General features: G+C 42.9%; 1 protein-coding gene across 2 annotated transcripts in view; it reads right to left on the minus strand.

Moving 5' to 3' along the window:
* DCC (DCC netrin 1 receptor) overlaps positions 1 to 26,930 on the minus strand; it is a 350,318-nt gene that overhangs the window by 156,373 nt on the left and 167,015 nt on the right. For both annotated transcript variants that reach the window (XM_072031260.1, XM_027446519.3), the window contains one exon: positions 1,439 to 1,593. In XM_072031260.1, the coding sequence (XP_071887361.1) occupies positions 1,439 to 1,593 (155 nt within the window). The remainder of the gene's footprint in view (positions 1 to 1,438; positions 1,594 to 26,930) is intronic.

The raw sequence follows: 26,930 nt of genomic DNA on the forward strand, positions 1-26,930 counted from the left end.
ATCTCTCGACACGTGATATTTTGCATTTTGTTTGAGGGAAGGTACCTACAAGCCTGAGGTTGGACTCACTTTGTTGTCCATCCAACACCTTTCTCAAGGCTTAGGCTTCAAATTACAGCCAACCACTTGGTTAGTGCTCCGAATTTTGTCTTGGCCCTTAGCCGCAGGGAAGATTTAGAAGAACTTTCAACTTCTGTGTCTTTGAACAAATGCTGTGCTGAAGGTCAAACCCTCCTTATGGCTCGAGGCCTGGAGATCCTCCAGAAAAGGTCACTCTGCGCTCACTCCATTTGAAAGAGATTTAGCTTTTAACTTCTGTTAGCACAAGCAATGATGTATAATAATAAAAAAAAGTTGAACTTACTATTGCGTATGGCAGAGTGTATCTATCCTGCATGAACACCACATTAAAACTGGTTTTTTGTGTTTTTTTTGATTGGTAATTAAAAGATGTTATTGGTTACAAGCTGAAAAATTAGAAAGCACTGAACCAAGCCATGAACAAGTCACATCTCGTGGCCTATGGACATCTTCACTGTCACTGAGATTTTGGGGGCTCTTTTCCAATATTTCAGCTCATTTACAAGCGGCACTGCTTTCAGAAGATCAATTCTTTTGGAAAACTCAGCATAAACCAAGCTTATATAACAGTTATATTTAAACTAAAAGGTGTTGGAGTCCTGCATGGGGATATTACTTTGGGGAGAATGTGCAAAAATTCTCTTTAAAAATCTAATTATATCAAAAAAATATTCTCATCATTAACCCCTTTTGATTTATATAAAATCAGTGTAAGAAATAATTCCTCTCATCAACCAAGCCATAAGTTAGACAAAGTATTTCCTGAAACAAATCTGAAACTATTGCAGGGAGACTCAACGGGTGAAAATTACCAAGAAAAGCATCTTTTGCTCATGTAACTCTATGGAGCACCACCAACGTGTTCCCTAATGCTTGTTCTGGTACCCTGAAACTTTAAAGATCTGTACTTAAAAGGAGAAACTAAAATTTGTCTTCATCAGTGAACCTTTGCACTCGACCACAGCCGTCGTTTGTCATTCCTAACAATCCTGGGAGTCTGACTTCCTTGGAGAAGAGATGTAGTATTTCTGTCCCAAGGCCAATAGTTAGTAAGGAAGTCGTTAGCACTTGGCAACCAATATTATTAACAATAATTTAGATTGGGATCACAAACTGTTACATCTCTCCAAAAAGAAGTGTTTAAATCTCCCTAAATCTGGGAGATGACATCAACGAACTCGCTATAACATCTCACTGCAATGCTCCTTCTTCGCACTAGGAGGCACAAGAAATTTTGTTTTCTTTGGGAAAGCTTCCAAGTTTGCGAAGGCAACGATTGGGTCAAGTATCAGAACACATTTCACGACTTGATAAAAAATCTCAACCATTAGTGAGTAAAAAAAAACTAGATAATTACCACTATCTGAAAATAGTCGCTAGGAATGACCACTTCTCCATTCTTGATCCACTCCACCGTGGGGATGGGCTTGCCAGACACGGCGCATTCAAACTCGATGTCCATGCTCTCGTAGGCATAAAGATTCGACGGGCGAACTAAAAACCATGGTGGAACTACAAAAAGAGGTGGGGGGAAAAATGAAAGCGGCGATGAGTAAATACAAGTAAAGGTTTAGCAAGTAAATAATTTCAATAAGCCTTCAAAAATATCAGAAATAGGTAGAAAACACATCTGTAATTCAAATTCTTCTCTTCAACCTTTAACAAGCAAACACTAGGGAAAACGTTTATTCTAGAGAGAGCACTTAATGGTTGCTTTTAATATGCATTTCTAGCTTTTTTGTTCATTTTTTTTGGCCAAAAGAAAGAATTTGAACTTCAATTTACAAAACATGCAAGTTGTTTTCCAACGCGCACAACCCGAAATTTTATAAAAGTAACTTGATAGCGAGAAATTAAATAAATAAAAATAATATTTAAAGAATCTCTAAGAAGGAGGGTAATTAAATCTCATTCATTTCAAAGGATTGGATGCCAACTGCTAACTTAACAAAGCCCTGTAAGTCAACGTATGGAGAGGTACATAAAGGTATAAGACAAGTTCATTGGCAAGTGACACAGAATTAGGAGCATTTAGAGACATTTTCATCTAAACCAGGACTTCTGACCGAGTTTAACAGAAGATGAAGAGATAATCAATAACTAGGAAATCCGTCCCCAGTGATGGAAGAAGAAAAAAAAATAGTTATCTTTGCTGAGAAGGAATACTTCTTAAGCCAGCAATTATCTGTTGCCTTGCATTACTGTAATGTATTCACAGCTTTTCAGTATGCTATACGATATGCTAATTTAATTTCATCATTATTGTAACACTAGCACAATAGAAATTAGCAAGTTGAGGAAAACCACTCATAACGTCACCGTCCTGACGAGCCCACTCCCCTCGCATCCAACTGAAGAGCACCCACCAAAAAAAAAGAAAACATCAGCATCCCCACCATCTTTCCCAGGGGAACGATGGTTTTGAATATCCATAGTCCTCGGGTAGCCAGAAAGGATTAAATTTCCAAGTACCATCCACGACTTATCATTTCAGACAGAAAATCCAATTGTGTTTCTTGAGCCATCCTTCCTGCTGTCTGCTTATAATATTTATAAAGCTGTAATATTCAACCCCCCCCCCCCCCCCCTCTAAATTAAAAGAAGGTGAAGATTATAAAATCAATTGCGCAGAAGCTAAAGAAATGTTACAGTCGAGGCTGCCCTTGCATCCCTAATTCGGACGCCAGGTTTGCAAGGATTGCAGCACACTCCCCAATTAAACTATCAAATCCTGCAGCCTCCCAGGGCACTCAGGGGAGAACATCCACTGTAAGAGCATTTTAGGATCTGATTTCCAGCTTCTTATTTAGTGCATGGCTTCACGCTTTCTAGGCTTCAAACTCTTCCGTGCAAACAAAACGATGAGTTTCCAGTAGGGTTTTCTGTGGTTCCTGTTTTGGCATGATCCATGCGCTTCCTTCATCTTGTAGCGCTCTGCCAGCCTCACAAATTGAGAGAGGAAATCCAAGGTACAGCTTAAAGGACACAAGAACTCCCCCCAGTTTTTCTGGGTGAGTTAGGTGCGACTTAGAGCAGTCTCCATTGAGACTAACAACTTCCAGTTGTCCACCAGACCTTAAAATCTTATGGGGCAAGCAGAACATGAGTCAACCCAACCATCTACAAGAAGAGAAGCGTCGTGCAAGTGACCAAAGCGTTATCTCGATGTGCTCTTCACAGCTGCATTTAACAACCTTACCCACAAAACTCTGCCTGCAATCCCTTACTTGCCCTTATTGGCATTACAGTTTCCAGCTTGGGTAATAAATGACAGCAGAGTCCTTGAGATGCCATCTCTTTAATCGTACGCTCCCGACAAATCCTTGGAGGGCTCTCCAAACTTGCGTCCACAACAAGGTAGGAGTATTTTGGAGAAAATTTGATTCCTTTATTTAAAAACTGTACATAATGCATAAAAACAAGATCAAAATAAGACTACAAGGCTATCGTGTCAGCTATTTCTTAATTTTTAGCAATTGCTTCTGCTTTGGAGCTAAGTTATCTACACAAACAAGCACGAGCCCTTGGCCCCTCAGCGTTGCTCCCATGTCAAATCTTCCCTGGTTCTCTTTCAGATCGGCCTTATTTTCCACGCACCTAACAGTTTTGGATACCTAGAAGCTCCCAATCCGGTTCGGATCAACTCCAGCGTGCACAAATTAAACCTGATGAGCTGTCCTGATTAACTTAGCTGCCTAATTTCCCACTGAAGAGGCTCCCACGGAGGTGCGTGCGCAGGTCAGGAAGGCTCTGCCTGCTTTTGGGGGGGCACAACAGGTTTAAGACCCCACAGCCACAGGAGCATGCAAGAAATTCTGCAGGTTTTTCAGGGAAAAAAAAAGCATCACTGATAGGGAAACACCGGTAATGAGGCTGACGATTGAGATTATTATTTTTTTAAATAACATCAGATACACTAGAGGCATACAAAAAGACACAGCGGCAGAGTGGAGAATAATCAGCGTTGAATAGCTCGGTTCGAGGGAAAGCAAACAAGCTGTTTGTGTAACAAAGAGCTGAATTAAAAATTAAGAAGCAAGCGAATTCACATGCTCATTTTTAGCTTCTTTCCACCAGTATATTTTATTCAATAAGCTCACACCAAACCCCCCGCTATCTACGCAGTTTACAAACCCCGCAATTTTTCAGAGCTCTGACAAAACCATAAACCACTCAATCTTCATTAGAATGGTTTATTGCCGTGTCACCAGAAGCCTGTAATTAATTTAGAGGCTTGTAATTCACGGATTCCTGCCAGTTATTCTTTCTGACGCACACATTCACGGACCCTGACCCGAAGGTTTGCCCTCCCTCCACCAGCACGGGGTCACTGCTGCTCCCCTCCCCATTTCCCTCTATTTAAAAAAAAAATGTTGGCATTTTTCTAGACAGAACAAACGTATTTAATAATTACCGTGTGTTCACAAACCTTTTATGCAGTGGGGTAGGTGTATTATTTTCAAAGGACATCATCCCGGCTTCCCTAAAGCAAATCAGACAGCACGAAACACAGGTAGAGGCTACAAATAAGGACACCACGACGTGCCAAAGCAGACAGATGTAACACATCCAGACTCCTGCTCCATATACGTTCTGCATACATATAAAACGCCAAGCACTATAAATACACGTGCCATAAATATTTTATAGATCAATAAACGCCAAGCGCTGCCGTATTCACTCTCCTCTTTTTCTCCGTGCTGAATATTTCAAAGGCCCGCGTACGTGGAGGAGGTTGGCGAGTTGGGCTGGAAAGGCAATGAAAACGCTTGCTTGTTGCTCGTGTTCCTTCTAATTATATCATGGCAATAGAAAGGCAACTTGAAGACACTGCAGGCATTTTTTTTCCCCACCAGAAAACTTACGAGGTTTCAGAGAAGTTTTTATATCTATATATATTTTTAGAAGGTTTCTGTGAATGGGTGGAAAGCTCGAGTTCAGCGAGATTTCAGCAGCCTTGCGCTACGGTATCCTTATATCGTCCTTTGCCCCGTTGAAACCTTCAAACCTATCCTCAGACAAAAATAATTTAAAATGAAAACTCAGAAGGCTCCATTTTTAGACCTCGTCGGAATGAAAACACTTTTCGAAGCGCTCGTTTTCCTTATTTCACATCAACCCAGCCATATAAAAAATGTCCCGGTCTCGGGCTGAGGATATTTTATGCTGTGTGCTCTACCAAAAAAAAAAAGGGAAGTAAAACTAAAACCCAAAAGGTTAATCAGACATGTAAAAGATGTCCACGAGATTTGGGGTTTTAATAGAATACCAGGGGACCCCCGGCAGCTCCGAGGGGCTCTGATAGAATCCAGCGATGCTGCAAAAAGCTGCTGGAGGTTCTGGGGTCTCGAGCCTTGCTTCAAACAAATGGGATTTCCCCTCCCAGGAGCACAAGAGGCTGCATTTATTGGGAAGAATGTCAAAGATTGGTGGTAATGAGCCTGTAGAAGAGACGTGGGGACTAATCGAGCCCTTGCCAGCAGCAACAGCTAGCGTGGAGCGTTGGGTGTTGGGCTGACCTCCCCATTTCTAGAAATACCTTTTGCGAGATGACAGCTGATCTTGCGACAAGAGGAAGCAATTTTAACTCGGAAATGTCAGCGTTTTCTAATGCGAAGCGTCTTCCCTTTGCATGTTTGAATAAGGAATGTGTTCCTACTGACCCAAGAAAGATAACTGCTGTCAGCGAGTGCCCAACCCTGTCAGCCTGCAGAACGGGAAGACTTTCAATTGCGTGTGCTTAACGGGAGCCTTTGTCATCTCCTATATCCCAATCCTTCGAAAAGGGCCTTCGTATTTTTCACTGCTAGCTTGCACAAGCCATGGGTTTAAAATAAAGCTATGTTAAGTGAACAAACCAGGTTGTGCCTGTCCTAAGATCTAACTCCAAGCCAATGCAGTTCTACAAACGTCAGGAGAATTTGATTTTTGGATAAATTCATACAGGGACCTCCACTGCTCTATATTCGTGGTAATTCATGAAACTATTATTCCACCAGGTCCCAAAAATGTCCTATGAATGCTCTTACAATACCCAAGAGCTCTTTGGAAAGAGTACGAGGCAATAAATAAATAGATACCTAAGAACGTGTCTTCAAAACCTAGATTAAAATTCCCATCTTCTTCTTTCTTGCCACAGCTCGGTACCCTTGTCTGACTCTATGCTCTGCACCTGCCGTTCAGGAAGGCGATATGATATCAATACATCTCCCCTCAGCCCAGCCTTGAAGAAATAAAAGAAAAACGACGCTGTTAGTCTATGTAAAACTTCCTTCTTCACCTAAATAAAGGCATGGCTTGTCTTCTTTAATGATTTAGATTAGCGTCATGCTTCTTTAGTTCTCCACGTGAAGGTCAGCTCCTATCGTTACTACAAAAAAATCACAACAGCGGCAGCTCGCGGTTCCCGAGAGGGAAAGAATTGAGCCACCAAAAAGCCGAGCGATACATCACCGTGGTCAGGCGTGCATGAAAGAGGTGGAGAAGGTGTGCAGGCAACTCGTGCAGCTCCATCAGGGCGTTGTAGTTGAACCCTTCCCTCCTCTGTTTTCTATTACATGACGACGTGCATCTCTCTTGGTATTGAGTCTGATAGATACTGGTGGGCAGAAAACATCTCCAATTTTTCTCTGTGAGCAGAGAACCATCAGTTTTAGCCAAGTAAAAAGCTGCTTATCTGCTGCGCTCTCTAAAAAAATAATAATTTAATGAAGAGACTTTGATTTTTATTGCCTACATTACTAAATGCTCTCCTATCAATGAGCACACTGATGAGACGCTTAGAGAAAAACACAATTTCGGTTTTATAAATACTTAATATATATAAACGCAACTGAAACCACACTTATTATATTATAAATACACCAGAAAGTAAGTGAAAAGCAAAGCTTAGCATTGCTCCCACTTGTTCCCAAAGGCAGAAATCCTTCTGCAACGCTACAATGACCTGCACTACACTTGAAGGTAAAATTCTTGATCTTATCTAAATAAACCCAGCGATTTTCTCATTGATTGGTAGGCGCCAGCCCCTCACCCAACACAGGAGAAAAGGTGACACTAATATATAAGGAAAATACGGTGTTGTCTCCATGTTGGTTCCAATTTTGTTTTCTTTTGTTGCCCAAACCCATCCCCACTCGTAAATAAGTTCGACATGGAAAGACGACTTTTTCCCCCCTTAAAACGTTGTTTTATATATGACCACTGAATGAAAAACCACAAAAATGAACCAAAACATCCTTGTACCTCCTAATAGGTACAAACGTTGACCCATGCCCAACTGGAGGCCACAGAATATTATTTATTTAATAATAAACGTGGCTTTTACGTGACGTGCCGATAACAGACAGCCCGCGCTGAGAAAACTAAGGTCACAGATATCTGTCACTTTCTAAATACCTAAAGATTTTATTTTATTGCTGCCTTTATGACTTATGGTGCAGACAGCAGCTATTGACCACCTACCATCTGCCCCGGGAACAAACGAGCATTTCATAATTGTGTATTGGGGCAAACTTTATCTTCGGATGCATTAACGTTATTTCTGTCAACTCCTGTAAAACAGCAGCACACGCAGCACAGAGGAGGCTAAGGGCTAATACAATACTGACAATTAGCTCAGGTTTTGGTAAACAGCATGAAAAAATCTGAAAAAAAAATGCAGGAAGAGCTGAATTATCTCTATTTACTTATTTATAAGTATTTTGTCCGTTTGCCTAAGGGTAGCCCAAATGGGCATTAAGTTAATGGGAAAACGAGACTCCGAAAAATACATTTTTTCTTTCCCTTTAATGAAAGGGAAGGATACAATGGCTCTGAATTAATTCAAGATAACTACTTGAACTATTAATTCAAGATAATTGAGCACCAACCTGTCTCATCATAAAAAAAAAACAAACATCTCAAGACCTCACCACCAACTTTCCTCTTCTGTATCTGTACAAGACGCAAAATTTCAACTTTCATAACCTGGTTATAAGATGTTTTTGTGGTTAGACAGGAAAATAAGGGCAGGACGATGGCTTTCCAGTTCCCTGTGATGTGTTGAGGACCAGTGAACGCTCTTTCCTGGAGCTCTTTGCTGAGATTCGGGCTGACACCAGCACGCACCACGCTTCCAGGCTCGGTAATTGCAACGATAATGCATTTCATTTTGGGATCTCAAAGCAATTTGTAGGCATTAAATAATTCACAAGCATTTTACAGATAGATACACACACACACGGAGTAAATGACTCGCTCAAGGTCATGTAAAGTATCAGTGACAGATAATTAAAAGCCAGTGTAATTAATAGATGTCCCTGGGAGATTTGTGTATATCTAATACTCCCTCCCCTCCGTAGCCGGCACCGACAGCCACCTCTCCACACACGGATTTCCCAGGTTTATTTTGGGACTTTCTGGGCCCCAAAGTACAAGAGAGACCTGGGCGTACTGGAAAGAGCCCAGCAAAGGGCTATGAAAGCTGTGAGCATGAGAGGAAGAAGGAAGAAATAAAACTACAACACCTTGGGAGATGCTCTCACCTTTAGGTGCTCTCAGGAGGTGCCTTCAAAACTTCTGGCTGATGCAGGGTTTCAATTCATCAGCACATTTTCCTAACGAAACCAGCATGAATTGAAGTTTTTATATCAGTAGAGGTCATTGGATTTCTTATCAAAAAATAATATTACCAACCGATCACACATCGATACCCTTTACACAGGTATTCCAGCAAGTTTATGGAACATTTATGGAGCAACCCAAAATGTACATAAAGCTGTTCACCCACTCAAATCCCACACTGCCTTGTTTGCCCGACAGCCCCTGAAATCTTGGGGGGAGGTGTTTGGCTGGAAAAAGTCCAGTATTAAAGAACTGCAACCCTTTGTCACTCTCCAAGAGGAGCATATTGAGGAAGCGTGCTGAAAAGGTAGTTATTTTTTGAGATCTTTATCTGTATGGCCTCAATCACCTTCTTATCACGTTGTCTTGTGGGAGAAGAAAATGAGAAACAGAGGAGCAAATGGATGAAACAGAATATGTATTATAGCAATACGCAATATTAGGCACATTACTGCAGCCTGTTTCGATGCTTACTATATTTTGTTTACCCAACATGTTAATGGGAGGACCCTTATTTCATTTATTCCTACTAAATATCAACTTTCGAGCTGTCTCATTCAAACAAAATCGTTAACACGGACTGAGGTCAGAAGCTCAAAATTTGCATCATGGAAAATAAAGATTTGGGCCACTAGTGAAAGGACAAGGAACGTAGACATCATTACTAAGAAGTAATTAAAAGTCCCCCCTTCCATTAAAAAACCAGAAAGATGGATGAGAAATTGCTCATTTCCGAGCCCCCAGGTAAAGCACAGGATAGCAGCAGCCTGCAGGGTGTGATGCCAGGGCTCTAATTTACACATTTCAGTCCTCGTCTCCCTTGATGGATGCTTTTGGTTCAAAAAAACAAGGATGCTTTCGGTGCAAACCTCCCTCTCCAGGCACTGCCCTGGCACAGGACGACCTCTGGTCTCAGCACCAGAAGTTGAGCGCGGAGATGAAAGGACCCAAAGCAGCTCCAGGGGCTCCAGGACACTCACGCTCTGGTGGAGGGGGTTGAATTTGATCAAACAGAAAAGAAGCAGCACGCTCTAATTCGATTAACACGCAAAAGCGGCAAATGATTTTTAAGTAATCCAAGGTCACCGAGGATAAAAGGCAGGGAGGTGTCCACGCAGCGCTCACCCAAACACAAATCAAGGAGCTGTCGTCTCAGTAGCGGCCACGTCACCTGCTCCAGGACCCACGAGCACAGTTTTTTGTTTGCCATTCGCCTCCAGAAGGGCAGCACTAAAGCAGCTGGCAGCCGATCTAGCCTGACCTTGCATATAAAGCAGAGTGAAACTTCTGTAAATTAATTCATTTTTGGATTACTGCGTATTTTAGGAATCTCGTTCAGTTTTTTCCTAGAGATACAAACCACGCCACGACTTTCGGTACCTTGTTCTATTACTTACTCTTGTTTTCTTAAATATTACCTTGCTTCTAGTCTAAACTTGTCCTTTTTCAACGCTGGATGTTCTTCATTTCGTTGTCAGGTAGACCGTAAGGCTCTTTATTATTGTATTTCTGCTCTCGGCACAGACACCTACAGACCATGATCAAAGAAATAAAAGGGGCTCTTTCATCTTCAGCATCTTTTCCTATCCTTTAACCAATGTCACGGTTCACCTTGGATGCCTGGATCACTTAAATCTCCTTCCTGAACCGCGGATGCAGTTCTTCTGCAGTGTTTTTCCCCAGTGCCAGGTGTGGACGTGCTAGGTTTATTCAAAGGTCTTGTTTTTACCAAAATCTACAATCTCACACCAATTTCTGCTGCTGCAAGTGCTGGGTGTGATGCTCAGCTGATCAGCCTCGACTTTCAGCACTTCCCCAGTCTGTATTTTCCAGCGAAAATGTGCCCAGCTCAAGCTTTTCTGATTGGGATCAATCCTGCTCTCGCAAAGCAACGTGTTTGTGTGAGCTGTGAATTTGGTCTTTCTTTTTTTTTTCCAGGTCATGGGTCAAAATATTAGAAAACCATGTTAAAATATTAGAAAAAAATGTTAAAGCATTCGAAAACCATGTTACCTGATGTGGCTGTCGGGGTGAGCATCCCCAACCCAGCCCCATGGGCCTCTCCAAACCTCTCCTCCAGCCTTCCCCGACGTTCAACTATTTCCACATTTCCTTTCGAGACACCACCGTTTTTAATTCAGACATTTCAAACAGTCCTTTCAAAGTTCTCCAATTCAATACATTTAGACAGGCTGATTTGAAATGAGACGTTTGAAAACGTCTATTTTAGGTACTCGGCGAATTCCCTGCTCTGCTGTTTAACTCTCGCTGAAGCTCCTTTGATGCCCTGCTGTGCTCTGAATGCATCATCCACCTTCTCCCCCTGGTCCCAGGGAATATTGTCCTATATTTTGTCTATATGGACCTCATTGTCCTATATTCTGTCTATATGGACCTCATTGTCCTATATTCTGTCTATATGGACTTTATCATCCCAACAGAGCTTTCAGGGCTAACGTGCTCTGAAAGTTAAGTTAGGGAAGGGGCTGACTTTTCCCCTTGGATTTTCCTGCGTGGCCTACCTCCAGATACTCTAGAAGAGAGATGTCAATATGCACGATAACATCTCATATCAAACATTTTTCGTGTCTTTGTACAACTAGCACCTCTAAAACGTTGGTACATTTTACTATTTTGACCCTTTATCGTCTCTCAGCTCAATCTCTGCAAGTCTCAGCATGTGATTGCATCAGGAAATAATAATTACAGCTCACCTCATTTGCAATTTGGCCTTTTGTTGCGACTCTACAAGCCGGCTGTGCACCAAGGAGCTCCGTGAAGAACTTGCATCTACCAGGTGAGCTGAATTTCGACTCCACGCGTGAAGCCAGCCTGCAGCTGCACCTATTTCTGGGGCTGAGTGAGGTTACAGGAGTGGTGTTAACTCAAACCATCTCAAACAGGACATCCCACAGCCGGAATTATCCTGAGCACGAGCAGGATGAAAGCACCTCCAACACCTTCTTCACAAGGAGAGCGTTGAAGATCCTGAACGAACGTCAACGGGAGGAACGAAACTCCCCCGTGCAGTTATCTCCTACCTCCAGATACAATATTTACAAGCAGCGCAATATCATTTTTGCAGCTCTTGTGTTCTCAGCAGTTGACAGAAGGAATAAAAGCTATCATCTCTAACCCTAAGGTCCCACCGGCGTGATCCCAAACCTGCAGGCTCCGACTGTATTACCGGGATTAGTCTTTACTACTCTAAGTAATGCTCTTGACCCCTCTTTAATAATATATATTTCATTTTCTCTGCTCAAACAGAGCAAGGATTCACGGGCTGTGGGTCAAACTCACCTTGGCACACAAAGCAGGGCTCCCTTCCTTGAGGGTTTGCTCAGGATCTAACATACTAAAAAAACAGGCTGAGCAAGGAATTTCCCCCACCGAGCATCCTTCTGAAGAAACTTTATTATTTTCCAAAGGAAAAAAAAACACCTTTAAGGCAGGACAACAGGGAGGCACTGGGCTGCTTCTTTCATCCTGCAGGCAATTGCTCAACCCTTAATTTATGCACAAGGCTAAATTCTCATCTTCTTCAGTACTCGGCTGCTGAGATACGATACCGATCACTCTGACAGCTGTCACTCCTCCCATCAGCACCTCACATATTTAGCTGTTAAAGGGAAAAATTGGCTGGCACGCAAATAAAAAGGCTTATCCTGCAACAAAGAGGTTAAAGCTTTGCCCCTGGAAGGACTCAGGAATTTAAAAAACGTACGGGAGAGAAAAAGGAAAGCTGAAAAAGGAAATATTAGGAAAAACGGTTCGGGTTTTAGGTGTATCAATCAAAATCTCTTGCACTTTGGGGGATGTAAGGAACACAATTTATCACCGTGATGCGTGTTGAGAACACAAAACCATTGCCTCTGCCGGGTAGGAGCAAAACTGCAAGAAACCTCAACGGCAACCAATTTTTCAACTAAAACTCACAGAACTGTGCACAGAAACCGCACAGTTCAGGCTCTGCATGCTTCTCCCAAGGGCAAACCCGCTAAGTAGCAGCGGTGGGTTTGCCTTTCTCCTTTTCTATTCCTATTTTTCCCCCTCTCTCTTAATGACTTCCATCAGAATTTGTATTATCAGTAGGCACTGCCTGCACGCTTGGCAGCAATCCACAGCTTCACTCTTCTACGAAAACGAACGTCTACTGAAAAGACTTCTTCTCATAGAATATCCCAAATTGGAAGGGACCCATAAGGATCATTGAGTCCAACTCCTGGCAAGAGGAGTTAGCTTGCTTTTTAGCTTGCTTTTCTTCTTTATCCTCTTTAAAGTTTAATCTTCTTCCCTTTTTCTTTTTTTTTTAAAGAAACTAAAACGTTTCAAAAAAAAAAAAAAAAGAGGTATGGATGAACAGAAAACATGTCGAAGGCCAAAAACCTAGGAGAAAAAATAATGTTGAGGAGCTTTTGCACTGGAATTTAAAAGCTGAGATGAAGGAGAAAAAGCAGCTGATGCTCATGTCCATACAAAGCTTTACAACTCTCAGAGGGAATTTGCTATTTTTGCCGGAAAACCCCGATGCCCAACTTCCAGTAGGGGAAAAAAAAAGATGGGTTGGGTTAAAAAAACGAGCAGATATGAACTTACATAAATTGCAGGTTGGGTTTGTATCAAGTTTTTAATAAAGCCTGGGAAATATTTCACTATTGATTGGTATTCGTGATACAGTTGTAATCTGTGATGCAATGGCAGCAATTTCATCAGTTCTCCATCCGAAGTATTTTTGTTTTAACACATTATTATTATTTTTAACGATTTTCTGGATGACTTCCAGTATCGGAATTAGGGACCAAACTAACTCCACTACTCTTCCCCTAACAGAGCATCTCCTCCTCTGCCAGCCCCGGGCAGCGTGGAGCTCGTACAAACATCAGCTCCGCTCTCCCGTGACCTTAATGATTGATATTCCTTTCTGCTGATGGATCTCAATAACATCTTTGCCGTTTGACTCTATCAGAAAGCTAAAATGATGGCCTCAAGGATTTTCCTATTATAGTCGCATGTATTCTGTAGCTTGGTTCATTGCCTCCAGACTTAGTTCCCATTTGTCTATATTAGCCTGTATGTTTTCATGTAATTTTCCCAATAACCATGAAACCTAAAAACCTCCTGAATGCGGCTGCATTATTTCTCATTAGACACAAAATTGAAATAGATGACAAAGCAAGTTCCAAACTGGAGTGGAGAACATAATAAGCCACAAAAATCTTGTGTAAGACCCTAATTTCGACTCATTACTCAAGCTGTGATATAATCAGATGTTTAATTACTTCTCTCTCCATCCATTTTATTGAGTATAAGGAAGTATCTTTATATATTAAATGTATAAGTCATTTTACTTGGGAATCTCTATTTTCATTACTTTCTTATGTAGTACTGCCCACCCCAAACAGGATTCATGAGCTCTTGGGTAAGATTGTCCTAATGGGATTACTTTCCAGTCCAATGGGAAAAATACTGGGAGTATTTCACTTTTTTTATTCCAAAAGAGGAAAAAAAACATGGGGCAAAACTCGTCTTCTACTTTCTTTTCACCCAGGGAATGTAAAATGCTATATATATTTGATTTTAATTGCATTGTCACAGATTTAGGAAGTAAGGTAGAGAAGAAAACCACCAACCTCATCAAACATTTGTCCAGGAAAATGTGTTTTCGACAAACATCAAGAGCCATTTACCATCTGATCCTCATCCCCACAACACTGAATATTCTGCAGTTGTGCCGCTTAAAGGAAATTTCAGCAATGACGAGCTGAAACGACCACAAGTGAACCCAACTCCTCCTCTTGGGGTGTGCGGAATGACTGCCGGGCACGCAGGATTGCGAGCAGGTTGGCATCCCTCGAGTCGGAGAAAATACGCGACCTTTAACGCGTCATTCGCCTTTGACAATCTCATCCAAGAAGCGCACACGTTTCGAATGTGCAAACATTCAAATGTGTTTGTTTTGCAGCAGAAATGCTGAGTTTGTGTTATCAATATAGGATGCTAAGGAGCTTAAATACCCCGTGGCCAACATTGAGGCAATCCCTCGCCTCTTCCAGCTCTCCGCTTTAACAAATTCACCGATGCTTTCTCTCATCTGGCGTATCCTTAAGCAGATGGCTCCGCTCCACCCTACCCACTCTGGAAGATTTGCTTTCATGAAACAATCTCGCAAAATGATTTCATTTGCATACATCATGCCAATTTCTCAAACACCATAAGCACGGGAGCCAAAAAGTAAATCTCCACCTTCGGTTTCAACCTCTTAAGGGAAAGATGATAAAGACTGTTCCCCGGGGATGGTCCTACAAGCACAGGAAATCAAAGTAGAAAAAGAAAGTGCCTGAGTCTGATACTGAAATATCTTTCATCCCGTTTAATAAGTAAAATTATTTATATCAAAACTGGGAAACCCCAAACAAACTTCAGCTGAATAAAGAATTTGAAGAGTTAAAAGTGAAAATCTTTTCACTGATTGTGGAAACTGCACAATGCAATGGCAGCCAGGAATTCGTGGGTAGTTTTTCTCCTGGTTGACATCCACTGGGCAAGCATGCTTACCCCTAGGATGTGAAACGTTCAGATTAAGTTAAGGAACCCACCTTTTATGCACGTTTTTTTTACATATTTCATTATATTTAGCGACCCTCAATTCTTGAGGACCTTTTGTAACCACGGTGATGCTTTTCAGATGGAGTCTAGCTGAATATTTCTTTGCTCGCCCAAATCAATGCTATTCACCACCGACACACGGTAAAAGCAGCATCAGAGAACCCTGTGAATCAGTTCTCTTCGGGATTTTCAAGACAGAACCTGGGAAACCATTTTTCCCTTTACCTAAGCAAAAGGTTAGGCTTTGATATTAAATGACCTTTTGGCAGTCATTGTCTTCATCAAACAGAAACAGTATTTACCGTGGCTGGGAGACCGTCGAGAACCTGCTCTGCTTCACTAGCGGGCTGTAAGCTGCAAGGAGAGGAAATCCACAACCTGCTGGATTGAAAAACCTCAACATGATATTTAACTAGTGAACACCTGGGATTTGTGGGCATCTCCTCTCAGCAGCTACGAGCACTGCTCATGGAAATCCCACATTTATTTGGCCGCGTGAGCCACATCGCTCCTGCTGCAGGACTCATCGATGAATCGAGCCAGGGCTTCAGAATCCAAACGAGTTTAATTCTTACCCATCTGGGTGCGTGGTTCAGCATGCTCTCTGCAATTACTGGCGAATCCATAGCTTAGCTCTATTAAACTCCATTTTATCGGGCATTTGTTGCTTCAGTTTGTATATATTGATTCTTCTTTTTTTTTTTTTTTATGGAATAAAGTGATTTCAAAATACATGTCATGAAAGCGCTGTAAAATCAGAGCATGATATTATTCTTGTTAATGCCTGCAGTCCAAGAAGGCAGGCAGACCCATAATATTTTCTATTTCAATACCCTGACAGTCTTAAATACTGTATAGATCAAACCTCTATGAGTACGGGAGGATTAACTCTTCCCAGCCCCAACCTTACAGAGCCCATGCTCACGAATAAATCTAGGGGGTTTATCCTAGTTATAGAACTGGAAAACTCTACCCAGAAAATTGAAGCTCTCAGTTAGGACATCACTGTATAGGAAAGTAATTCCAGATGCCTGAACGAAGCAAGATTATCACTAAAATAATTAAAAAGCTCTGTTTTTAAAGTCTTAACACCCCTAAGCTCAGTTCAGCAATATAATTCCAGTAAAATACTTTTAAGTTTTGCTTGTGTGTCCTCCCATCACAGCTCGTCTCATTCGGTGGAGCTGCTCACACAGCATTAGGACACTTTCCGCTGTGAGTAAATGGCTCACAATCTGGCTATTAATTTGAAAGGAGCGTGCACATTAATTTATTACAATAATACTTTGCACTTTTATGGCGGTTTTCCATTTAAGAGTCACAAAGTACTTTGGGAAAAAAAAAAAAAAACTAATAAATTAAAATCTCACCGTGCTCCTCTGAGATAGCTATTATTAACCACATTACACACAGGGGAGAAAGAATCACAGAAATGCTAAATGAATTATCCAGGGTTGGATGAGACGACGGTAACGGAGCTCAAAGGAAAAAGTAGATTTCCCAAATGTTCAGCTCATGCCGAACAACGCTTCCTCTCAGAAGCTGTGGGCAAATCCCAGAGAAACCCAAACAGATGTGAGTAACTCCTGCAACTCTTAGAGAATCAGCTGGGATTTTGCCTTCTTATCATTGAACCTTCAAGATCAGCTAAAGCTTTACTAAGGTCAGGACTGGGACTTCCTCAACGATGATGGGCAGCCCAGGAAAGAAACACTTCGAGTACCAAACAAATGGTTTTTGAGTAATAGCCATAAGAAGGGCTCCACGTTAATGGGAGCTGCATAGCACAGCTAAAATTAATGGTTCTGGAGTAAAAACCCAATAGCAGCAATAGTGGTCAAAGTGCTGCTGTCATCTATGAGTCAAAAACCTACTCTAAGCGAAGTTTTTCTTAATTAAATGCACTGGCACGCATCCCACAGCCACATAATGAGGCTATGAAAATCCACTCAACTCTTGCAGTAAGTTTCAGATCTCGACCATCAGCAACTTGTGTTGTTAAGGGATTGTGACCACTGACAATATTTTCAAGTAAAACCCAAGATGCAGTTCACCTCTGATTCAAGCGCCTAAAAAAAAAAAAAAAATCAACTAAAACAGTCGGGATATAATTTGGTCTACCATACTTAGAGAGTAATTGAGAAAAATTAAGTTCCATATTCCAAATATTTTGATAGCCAGCCATACTTCAAAGGAAAAAAGCACATTATGCAAAAAACGCCTCTAACAGTAAGATGAAGCCTGCAATTTGGGATGCAACAGAAGAAACTTCAGAGGACAGAGGAAAGGGTTTGTTCTTAAGATTTACCCCAGTGGCAATGGCATGGAAGGATGGGCACGGAGCAGCCCATCCCACAGACATTTATTACTTATTTCTCCGTTTTATCAGCAGCTAGACACACATTATCAACAAGAACCTGCACCCAATTATCATTAAATTGTGGCCAACGGTACAAAACACCACCTCCTCCTCCATTAAAGCAGAGAAACCTTTCCGAAAAGATCTGGCTCTTCACCCTAGGGGAGCACAAGTGCTGTGACCCCGAGATTTCACCACCCCAGCACCACCTCGTGCAGAGCTGCAGTGCAAAGGGCTGGCACCCCGAGCCCAGGTGTCCTCCACCAGCCTTTCATCCTCCTAATGACTCCTGCCTGAAAATCATTTGTTGCTTCTGAAAGGTGTTTCATACCTGTGGCAATTTATTCCACCGCAAGAAGAAATCATTAAGCTATCAGAAGCCACTGCTTTTAAAGCAATCAAATTTTCATGAACCAGGAATTACAACTTCAGGTGCTAGATAAGCTGCATGGGCAAATAAATGTGGAAAGCATCAAGTCTCATCCTGAATTGTTAAGTATAAAAACAAGAAAATGTCGAACATAAAATGAGAATTGTTCCTAAATAGAATGCTTATTGAAGATTTTTCAGAGGAATGAGTAGTTCTTTAAGTGGCAAGTTATTGGTTTCCTGCAGATTAGATGTTATACAATCAAATTGAATTATTGAAACGCCTTCCATCTATCCACCAATCTATTTACATCAAATATACCATGTTATTTTTCATACTGTGATCCCAGCCTTCACAGGAATTCTTTCGAAAATGATTTTAGCACATTTTCTTCATAACGGTGACATTTTTACAGGCATTTAATATATGGGATCCAGCCTATTAATGTATTTATCCTGTTTCGCCACGGTTATTAAATCTTTAAAGCCACAGTTTTTTGTTGTTATGACAGGGAAATAAAAGCACAACACCAGAAAAAAAATGGATGAGCTGCTGGCATGCACTTAAGGGCATCCTGAAAGATACTGGGGTGGTCTGATGGCTCACCAAAGGCTCGCCGAAATCCTTGATATCCCGTGCAGCTACAGGAACTTGCTCGCTCTGTGACCTCAGGCAACATGTTTAACATCTAGAGGTCTCAAAAAGACTCAATATGAGCTCTTAGTACGCCGTGGTGGCTTAAAAAAGCTCGTGTAAGCCTTAGATGTTTAAAAAGAAGGACATCAAGGAGATGGAAGGGACTGATCTTGCCTGACTACACAGCCTAAGGCTGCTACCACAGCGCCATGCCTGGTGCCTGTGTCGAGGTAGACAGAGATACCCGACCACGGGAGTACAAAGAAAGGACACAAAACTGACCCAGGAGCCACACGCTGTGAGATTCAACATGCTCAATGTCTTCAGTTGACTGAAACTGCTGAGAGGTGGCCGCTTTGCTGGGAAGAGACCGAATTTAAAAGCCCGTTTCAGGGCCTGTCACCCTGCCGGGCCCAGCTTACTGCTGCACAACATGGCTGATCTCCTCAGGCGGCGCTGGGGCACGAAGGCTCGCAGCTGGTTTCATCCCCCATGTCGAGCACCACATCAATCCAAGCCACCCTGTCATGTCGGCAGGCCTAGGCCGAGGCTCTTTGCTTTCTGTCAAAGCAAGCTCAGGCCCGAATCGAGTCCATTAAACACCAAGCTTTAAACACCACAGCCATAAGGAGGGGGAAGGAGCTCGGTGCCAGCAGGCCAGGAGGGTCGAAACAGTGCTCAGGGTTCGACTTCATGACCCATCAGTAACACATCCATGTCCAAACATTGCTTGAAAAGGACAAATCTAATCCCACAGCTGCTAGTTACCCACCTGGGGGCATTTTCTATTCCTTTTTCTGCTGCTAGGGGAGTGCTACGCAGACTTACTTCACCTGAAACGAAGCAAGTGTAAAAGATTTTATTCGTTCAGCAGCAATAATTAGATGTCAAGGCTGCATTTATTCCACTAGCTCATGCAAAAGAGACATTCACTTATTTTGTCAGAGTTGAGGATATTGTTCATTAATGCCCATCCCCTTTGTTTAAATGCTTGCAGAGCAATAACGAGTGCTGTGAAGTGCATGCTGCTCCATAGCCCCCAAAATACTTTAAGACAAAAAAACTAACAAAGCCATAACCGCCTTATTAGACATCCCTTCGTAACAATAATTAAATACACCGAACTCGTGACGAAAATGTTATTACTCTCTAAGAAAACCCCATAAACCTGCTGTTACAGTAAATCAAGAGAACTTATCTGATTAGACAGGGGGGTCGTTGCATTTGATTTAGACAAACCCATCGTAGCATAAAAGCAGCCCAGGGATGAATTAGATTTTTACTAAAGATTAATTGCCACATTAACAAAAGAAAACCAAACCAGTATGAGGCAATATCCCATAATTGGGCCTAATCACTTTCTAAGCAAATTTTAAATGGTAATACTTGATATATTTGATTAAGAAAACATCTGTCACGTTCTTTAAAGAGATGTTCCTCTGGCCTCGTTGCATCTTCCCACCAGAGACACCACCACCACCACAGGGAAGCTCAAACAATCCCAACAACACCAACAGCTGAAGATCTTCATCTGGTGACAGGAATAGAAGGACAAAACTGCTCCCTGACAGCATTTTTGAAGGATTGCACGTATTTCCCTTTCCTCATTAAAATAAGCCCAATACAAAACAACCCAACTTCTCTTGCCCTTAGAGTCCGCGTGTAAATCATATTGGTTTAAGACCGGATTGCTGTCAGATTGCGATAGTAATGTCACTGTAAAGGTGCACCTTGATGATGACTTTGATTTTCTTTTACTTTAATATCTCCTTGTAGCTCTAGAGCCCGTGGTATCAAAAGGTGATAAAAGAACAAATGAAACTGTTAGAGCAGTGTCTGTAAATGTCTCTTGCCATCCATACAGGAGAGAAATGTGTTATCATGACAATCCCATCTCTGTTTTTATTGTACTCTGGGTAATTTGGGGAATTTCATGCATAAGGTGAAAGAAATCATTTTACCACATTAATGCACAGTTCCAAGAGATTTTACTAACAGGAAACGAAGAGCAGAAAATTTACGATTACTCTGTACCTCCATTACTCTTTCCCATGGCCTTTAAATCAAAGCTTTGCTGTCATGCACTGAGGGGGAGTGGCAGGAAGACCAAAGCAGGGGCAATCTTGGGGACACATTTCCTCTCTGGACCATTCTGTGCCAAGGACCGGCGCGTTTTTAACCCCGGGGAATAACTGAAGCTTCCACAGAAGCAGCATAGTAATTCCCAAATCAAATCGTCCGGGATGATGGATGAGTGAAGATAGAAACAAAACAAAAACAAGTGGCAGCTTGCCAGCACTGAAAAAAAGGGAATTTCCTCCCAGCCTAGCCTCTGGCTTTGAAGATCAGACACACCAGTATAACAGCGATCATCTTCAGGCTGGAAATGGAAAACCAGCTGCACTAAGATTGCTTTTTAATTTGGGGTTTCTGGGAAAAATCAGCCAGAAAGTAAATATCAGCCTCATCAACAGCTTTCCTACAGGCAGGATCTAACTTCTTGTGCATCCGAAGAGCAAGAGCAGCGATGACAGGCGACACGCTGCCCTTCTCTGCTCTCATCCTGCCCCTGCCTTCACCCGGGGAAGGGCACGAGATCCTGATCATCCCCTCTCAAAGATCCCTGCTGCTTCCCGTCCTGGCAAAGAATGATGTCGGCTCCTGCCAGGAGCATTTTCCGGATGCAAAATTCCCATTTGGCAGCGCTGCGTGTTAGAAACCTCATTTAAATTTCTTGCAAATCTAATCTCTTCCATCTCGTACATCAGCCCAGAGACAGTTTTACAGCAGCGGGTTTGTTGTCATTGTTCCCAAACTGCACTGTCCCCGCTCTCCTTTAAAAATATACCGAAAAAATCACAAGTGATGTCAAGTTGGGGGCCTGCCTCTCTTTCAGCAGCCTCCACTTTGAAGACTATCAGCTAAAGCAGCCTCACGAATTCATTTTCTCCTTTGGAATCATATTTCACAGCTTCCACCCATCGGTCTTTTTTGAACCAACTCCTCGGTGTCTTGATGGATTCTTTCGTGAAGTTTCCAGCCCTTACCAGGTGATGGAGCAGGCTCTTGATCCGACTGACAGCTCGCAGCAAACAAATTGATGGCCTCCGGTGGGAACGCCGTACCTGCCTTCTGCATATTCAGCCCATGACATCCGCGTTTGACCTTAGGGAAGATTTGCTGTCATATTTTTCAGTGTCAAATCTCCCCATTACCCCGGCAACCTTCCAGCTTTCAATTATTGCGTCCGTGTCCCTGGTACCCCAAGATTAACACGCAGTCTGATCTCGCTGCCTCTTTGTGAGCAGGCAGCCAAGGTGCAAATACCTTGGGGCTTTTTTTTTGGACATCCACACGTTAGGATGGTTAAAGCAAACCTTACCTCTACCCATGCTCACTTCTGCAGTCTTGTAACCATCCTACATATCCCACGAAACACATCCTAGCAGTGATGTATACATCCAGCCTGACGGTATGGTGATGTGAAAACCTAAATAATTCCTCCAGCTCTCTGGGGTCATCATCATTTGTTAGGGCACAGCACAGAGACCTTGCCCTGCCCTGCCTGAACCAAACCAGCCGCCAGACATTTCTTGATGGGGCCCACGACTTAAAACACTTCTTCATCAGAGCTGACACGGTTGGAGCAGCTCGCTGGTGTAACCTAGCTGCTACAGGGCAGCCTTGCCAGAGGTCCTCTAACATCATTTCTCTGAACCACAAAACAGCTTTTACACATGAACTGCTCTACTTTTGGTACTCTGGGTGTCAAAGTCATTAGAGGAGCCTGACATCTACTAAAGGGAACTGCACGTAGTGCAAAGATTTGTTTCTTTATTTCACATCTTCCTGGCATAGTCCTCTGCGCGCTGTTCTTTCCTTGAGGCTCAAATATTTTTTATTTCAATAGGAAAAGCAACTCCCTTAACCTTGCTCAGGCCTTTCCTCCTTTAACTCAGCCCTCAAACAGCGTTAGAAGAGATTAATGCCATCCTCTCAGGCTAAGCAATCCCAGGATGTAAGTGATACGAAGGAAACTTTCAAGCCGCCTCCGCTTGGTTCTGATTTGGGAAATTAGAGGGGCCGGAGCACGCTTTGGGATAATTCCAGTCTACAGTTACTAGCAGAACCCCATTTGTAAACTTTAATCAAAGCCTACAGATGCCTTCCTTCAGATCTTAATTTGTAGGACCTCGGAGGCTGACGATCAGTTTTCCTCCATGGGTATCCCACTCAGTGTGTCCTGAAGAGGTCTCGGGGGCTCAAATGACAGCCAGGAGATAATAGGGCACGGGAGGGCAGACTCATCCTTCTCCTTAGCAGAAGGAAAATACGAACAGAAACGGACCCGAAATAACTCTGAAATAACTCAAACCCAACCTATTTTCAAATAGGATTTTTTTCCCCCTTTCCCGGGGCATTTTACTTCATGTGAAAGGGTGAAAACGGTGAAAGTTTGGAATTAAGAAGGGGAACCAGAGAGCAGCGGTGCTGCAACGGCGACGTGGGAGTTGCAGGAGCCCGACACCAACCCCTAGTTTGGAAATAACACCTATTGAAGCGCAGGAAGATGGAAACGAGGATTTCAGCGTGAAGCCTTAAACACATTAAAATAATATCTAACCAGCAGTTATTTCAAACTGTGCTTCTCTTTCAAACAGGCACACATCCGCCTCTCTGAAATCATGTGTTGAGTAATAAAAACGGAGTCGGATTCACCAGCGGGAAATGTTTGGCTTTGTTATTGGAGAAATATCTCTCGAAAAAAGGGGAGGGCACAGCTCCAGCACCTCGGAGATCCCAAGAAGCAGAATCGGGGAGGTGAAGCTCCTCGCTGCCCGCCCTGGGACCTTGGCACCAGCTCCTGCCACCTCGTAGCAGAGGCAATCAGAGCCTATTCTCCACGAAGCACTCGAAGAGGCACTTGTTAGAAGATGGAAAAAGCGATCACGCTGCTTCACCAAGGAGCAGGCGGCTCTCCGGAGAAATAAGGAGAGCAGCGTGAACACCGGCAGCTCCGCTGCGCCGAGGGATGTCCCTGCAGTCACTCATCGGAGGGGCTCAGCAGAGTGCTGAGAGCTAACCCAGCGGTGCCTAGGATAATAATTCTCCTAAAAAACAACAGAAAAACAACAGAAAGGAACAAATCCAAGTACCTGCTTCGCCCTCCAAAAAGCACAAAAACAAGCTGTCGCTGAAGGCAGCGGTCGCACTGATCAAGGGATGGCATTTGTCCTCTTGCTGGGCCGCCAGCCACAACTGGCAATATTTTTTTAGAGATGGAGGGAATCGATCACAGGAGCAGGAGGAAAGACAAAGGGAAGAGCCCACCTCGCCCTATCCATCCTCTGTCCTGGCCTGCTGGGTCCAGCCACGCATTTACGGAGCAGGACAGCCCGCATTGAGCTTCCCCTTCCCTTCGTTGCCACCAGGAGGATCAGCAGCCAACTGCAGCAGACATCCAAGAGCAAAAACCATCTTCTGAGTCACCAAAGCCACTCTGCGGAGGGATAGCAGGCAGCCAGAGTGCTTTTCTGCAGGGTTCGAGATGTGCATTAAGTGCCAGGGAGCGCTGGGACAAAAAGCTTTCGTTATTCTGTTGCTAGCTCTTTCCCGGCCTCTTCCATCCCAACGTAGCACCTTTCTAAATAACAGCTGCAAACAGAAATAGGCATAAAAAAAAGCATAAAAGCCATTTTCTTCTCGCTTCTGGATATTTACCGAATCCTTACAGAGATGAGATGATTCTGTCAGATGCTCCGGTCTTTTATCTTCGTTTCAGGTGCTAAAACCTTAACCAGACGCAAAACCTTCCCCCATCTCCCTCCTCCTGACTGACGTTCATTTGTGATTTGGCCATTGCTCACGGGAAAAGACATCACTCTACAGGTGAATTTGTCTTTCTGAGGGCAAGCGGCGAGATTCCTCCTTTGTATTTTGTCTGCCAGGCACTGAGATTCAGCATTTCCTACAAACAACACCATTTACAAGCACCATTTATTTCCCCCAGGTCTGGGGAAAGGTTCATTAACCCTAGCCAAAAAAAACACAGTGCTAAGTTTATTAGCGTGGTCATGATGAGCATAATTATAATTTGAGTTTGAGCTTTCCATGAAATAAGCCATTCCTCTCAGCCCTTCTCTGCTGTCCCAGGCCATCCTCTTCCAGCAGTGATATCTCCTGATTACCCCTCGTGGCAGCATGAACGTCTTGAAAACCTTCCTTTTAAAGAACCCTAGCATTTATTTTTTAATTTTTAAATTACAAAAGAAATAAGAACTTACTGTCCTTCTTCAAGAAAGGAGTTTGTGCGTTTATCTCTCTATTAAACCACTTTCATTTCTGGATGGTCATTTCTGGATGGCCACCAGAAAGCTGAGCTGAAATACCTCCTTGCACAACTTTTACCTTTCCTTTTTTAGTCGTCTATATCTTAAGAAAAAGGCATGGAACAAGGTGGTTTTTTTCTTGTTTTTGCTTTTCGTAGAGCAGGATCTGATGATCATTGACGAATAAATATTGAAGTGCTACCAGCTGATGGAGACCACAACCTGTAGGTCTTCTTTTTAAGCGTGGGTTATCAATTTTCACTGCACCTTCCATGTGGTTATGAGATATCCTTGATAAGGACAGTTACTCTGCTCACCACAATTAGTGCTGTGTAAAAACAAGCTGGGATTTCGGTGGTTTCACTTCTCACATCACGAAAGCAGAAGCCCCAGAGCTGCGTCCTGCTGAATGTGCAGGATGGATCCTTGTCCTTGGCCCCCTCTGTTTAACAGCCCATTCAACCATTTATCGATGATTTTCTTGCAATAATCCTGCCCAAATATAAAGCTGAAGATTAATTTGCATCGTTTCTAGTGAAAACATTTTTAAATGACTGGTTAAGAGTTCTCATAATGCCAAGGAAATCCTTGGAAATCCCCTAGGAAGTCATCCTAGGGAATGCCAGCTCACTACGGCACGGATTCGGACTGGAGGTGCTAAAAACATCTGAAAACATCAATTTAATGTTGATTTACCGTTTCTTTTTGTATTTTTTTTTCATATGGAGACTCCAGAGGCTGAGCTCTTGACTTCTCAGCAGCTCCAGGTCTGCAGCTGCCTTAGATGAACCCTGGATTACACAGCTTCAGAGCCACGCTCTCCCTTCCCTCCCCCCCCACCTGCTATCCAAATCATAAGCCACCCATGGCACTACGATTATTTCTTCTGCCAATAAAGGTCTCCTTTTTTCCTTTTTTTTCAGCCTCGGGAGTCTTTTCTCGGGCTCTCAGCTGGAATGAATGGATAATAGCAGCTCTGACACATTAAAACACACGCCTTGCACGGGATGGAACAATGCCTAGGTGCGCCGCCGCCGCTATGGACTCGAGTTTCATTTCTCCACTCGATTTCCCCGCAGCAACGAGCTCGAGTCCTCCCGTTATTATGCTGTGAAGCAGATTCCAGCTGGGCTGGCACCGTCTCCATCAGAATAAATCACTTGGGCAGCTCGTACGTTGGCTGTCTCCTTCCATCGGCGGGGCTGGAGGGATCTGTCCGACACCGTGAGGTTCCCTCTTGCAAGGAGCCACGTGCCTGTCCTTCAAACCAGAGCTAAAACGTCGTGAAAAACACAAAAACTGCACTATTCACACGCAGGGTGGACGCACGCAGCCTTCCCGTACGCGGGTGTTTTAGGAATTAAATCCATCAATGAGGGGAAATGGAGATAAACACATAATAGCAGCCTCAGACTTACGGCTTGTCATTAAGGCGAGGCACTCTGCAAATTAGTCATTCCCCCCTTCCCCTCCCTCCAGAGGGATTTCGTTAATAAGAGCAATAATCTGCATAGTAAAAATAAAATAAAATGGGAATTATAAATGGCAACAGGGCTGTAGTTATTATAGCTACAGCTATCACTATAAAAATTGCATTTATTTATGCATACAACATGGCTAGCGCTATAGGACCTTTAAAAAGGAACACCAATTAAAGGTATTTAATATAGAGAGATATGAAATTAAACCATCCTCCTCCTGCTCTACAGCATCCTGCTCTATTTTTCTGGGACAAAAAATTCATTCTTGACATTAAGAGCTGGAGGTCACTCTGGGGAAAAAAAGCCTGTGTGCTCAAAAATTAAATACACCGAGAAGGAAAAACACTGCCCACGTGAAATTTAAGGAGACTTTTCTCATTTTCCTAGGAGAATCAGACACAAGGAGAAAGCTTTTTTCAGCAGGGAATCCTTACCCTTTCTGGGACGAGCCTGAACTTGTGGTG

This window comes from Anas platyrhynchos, chromosome Z, assembly GCF_047663525.1.
Source record: "Anas platyrhynchos isolate ZD024472 breed Pekin duck chromosome Z, IASCAAS_PekinDuck_T2T, whole genome shotgun sequence".
In the NCBI taxonomy this organism is placed as follows: Eukaryota; Metazoa; Chordata; class Aves; order Anseriformes; family Anatidae; genus Anas; species Anas platyrhynchos.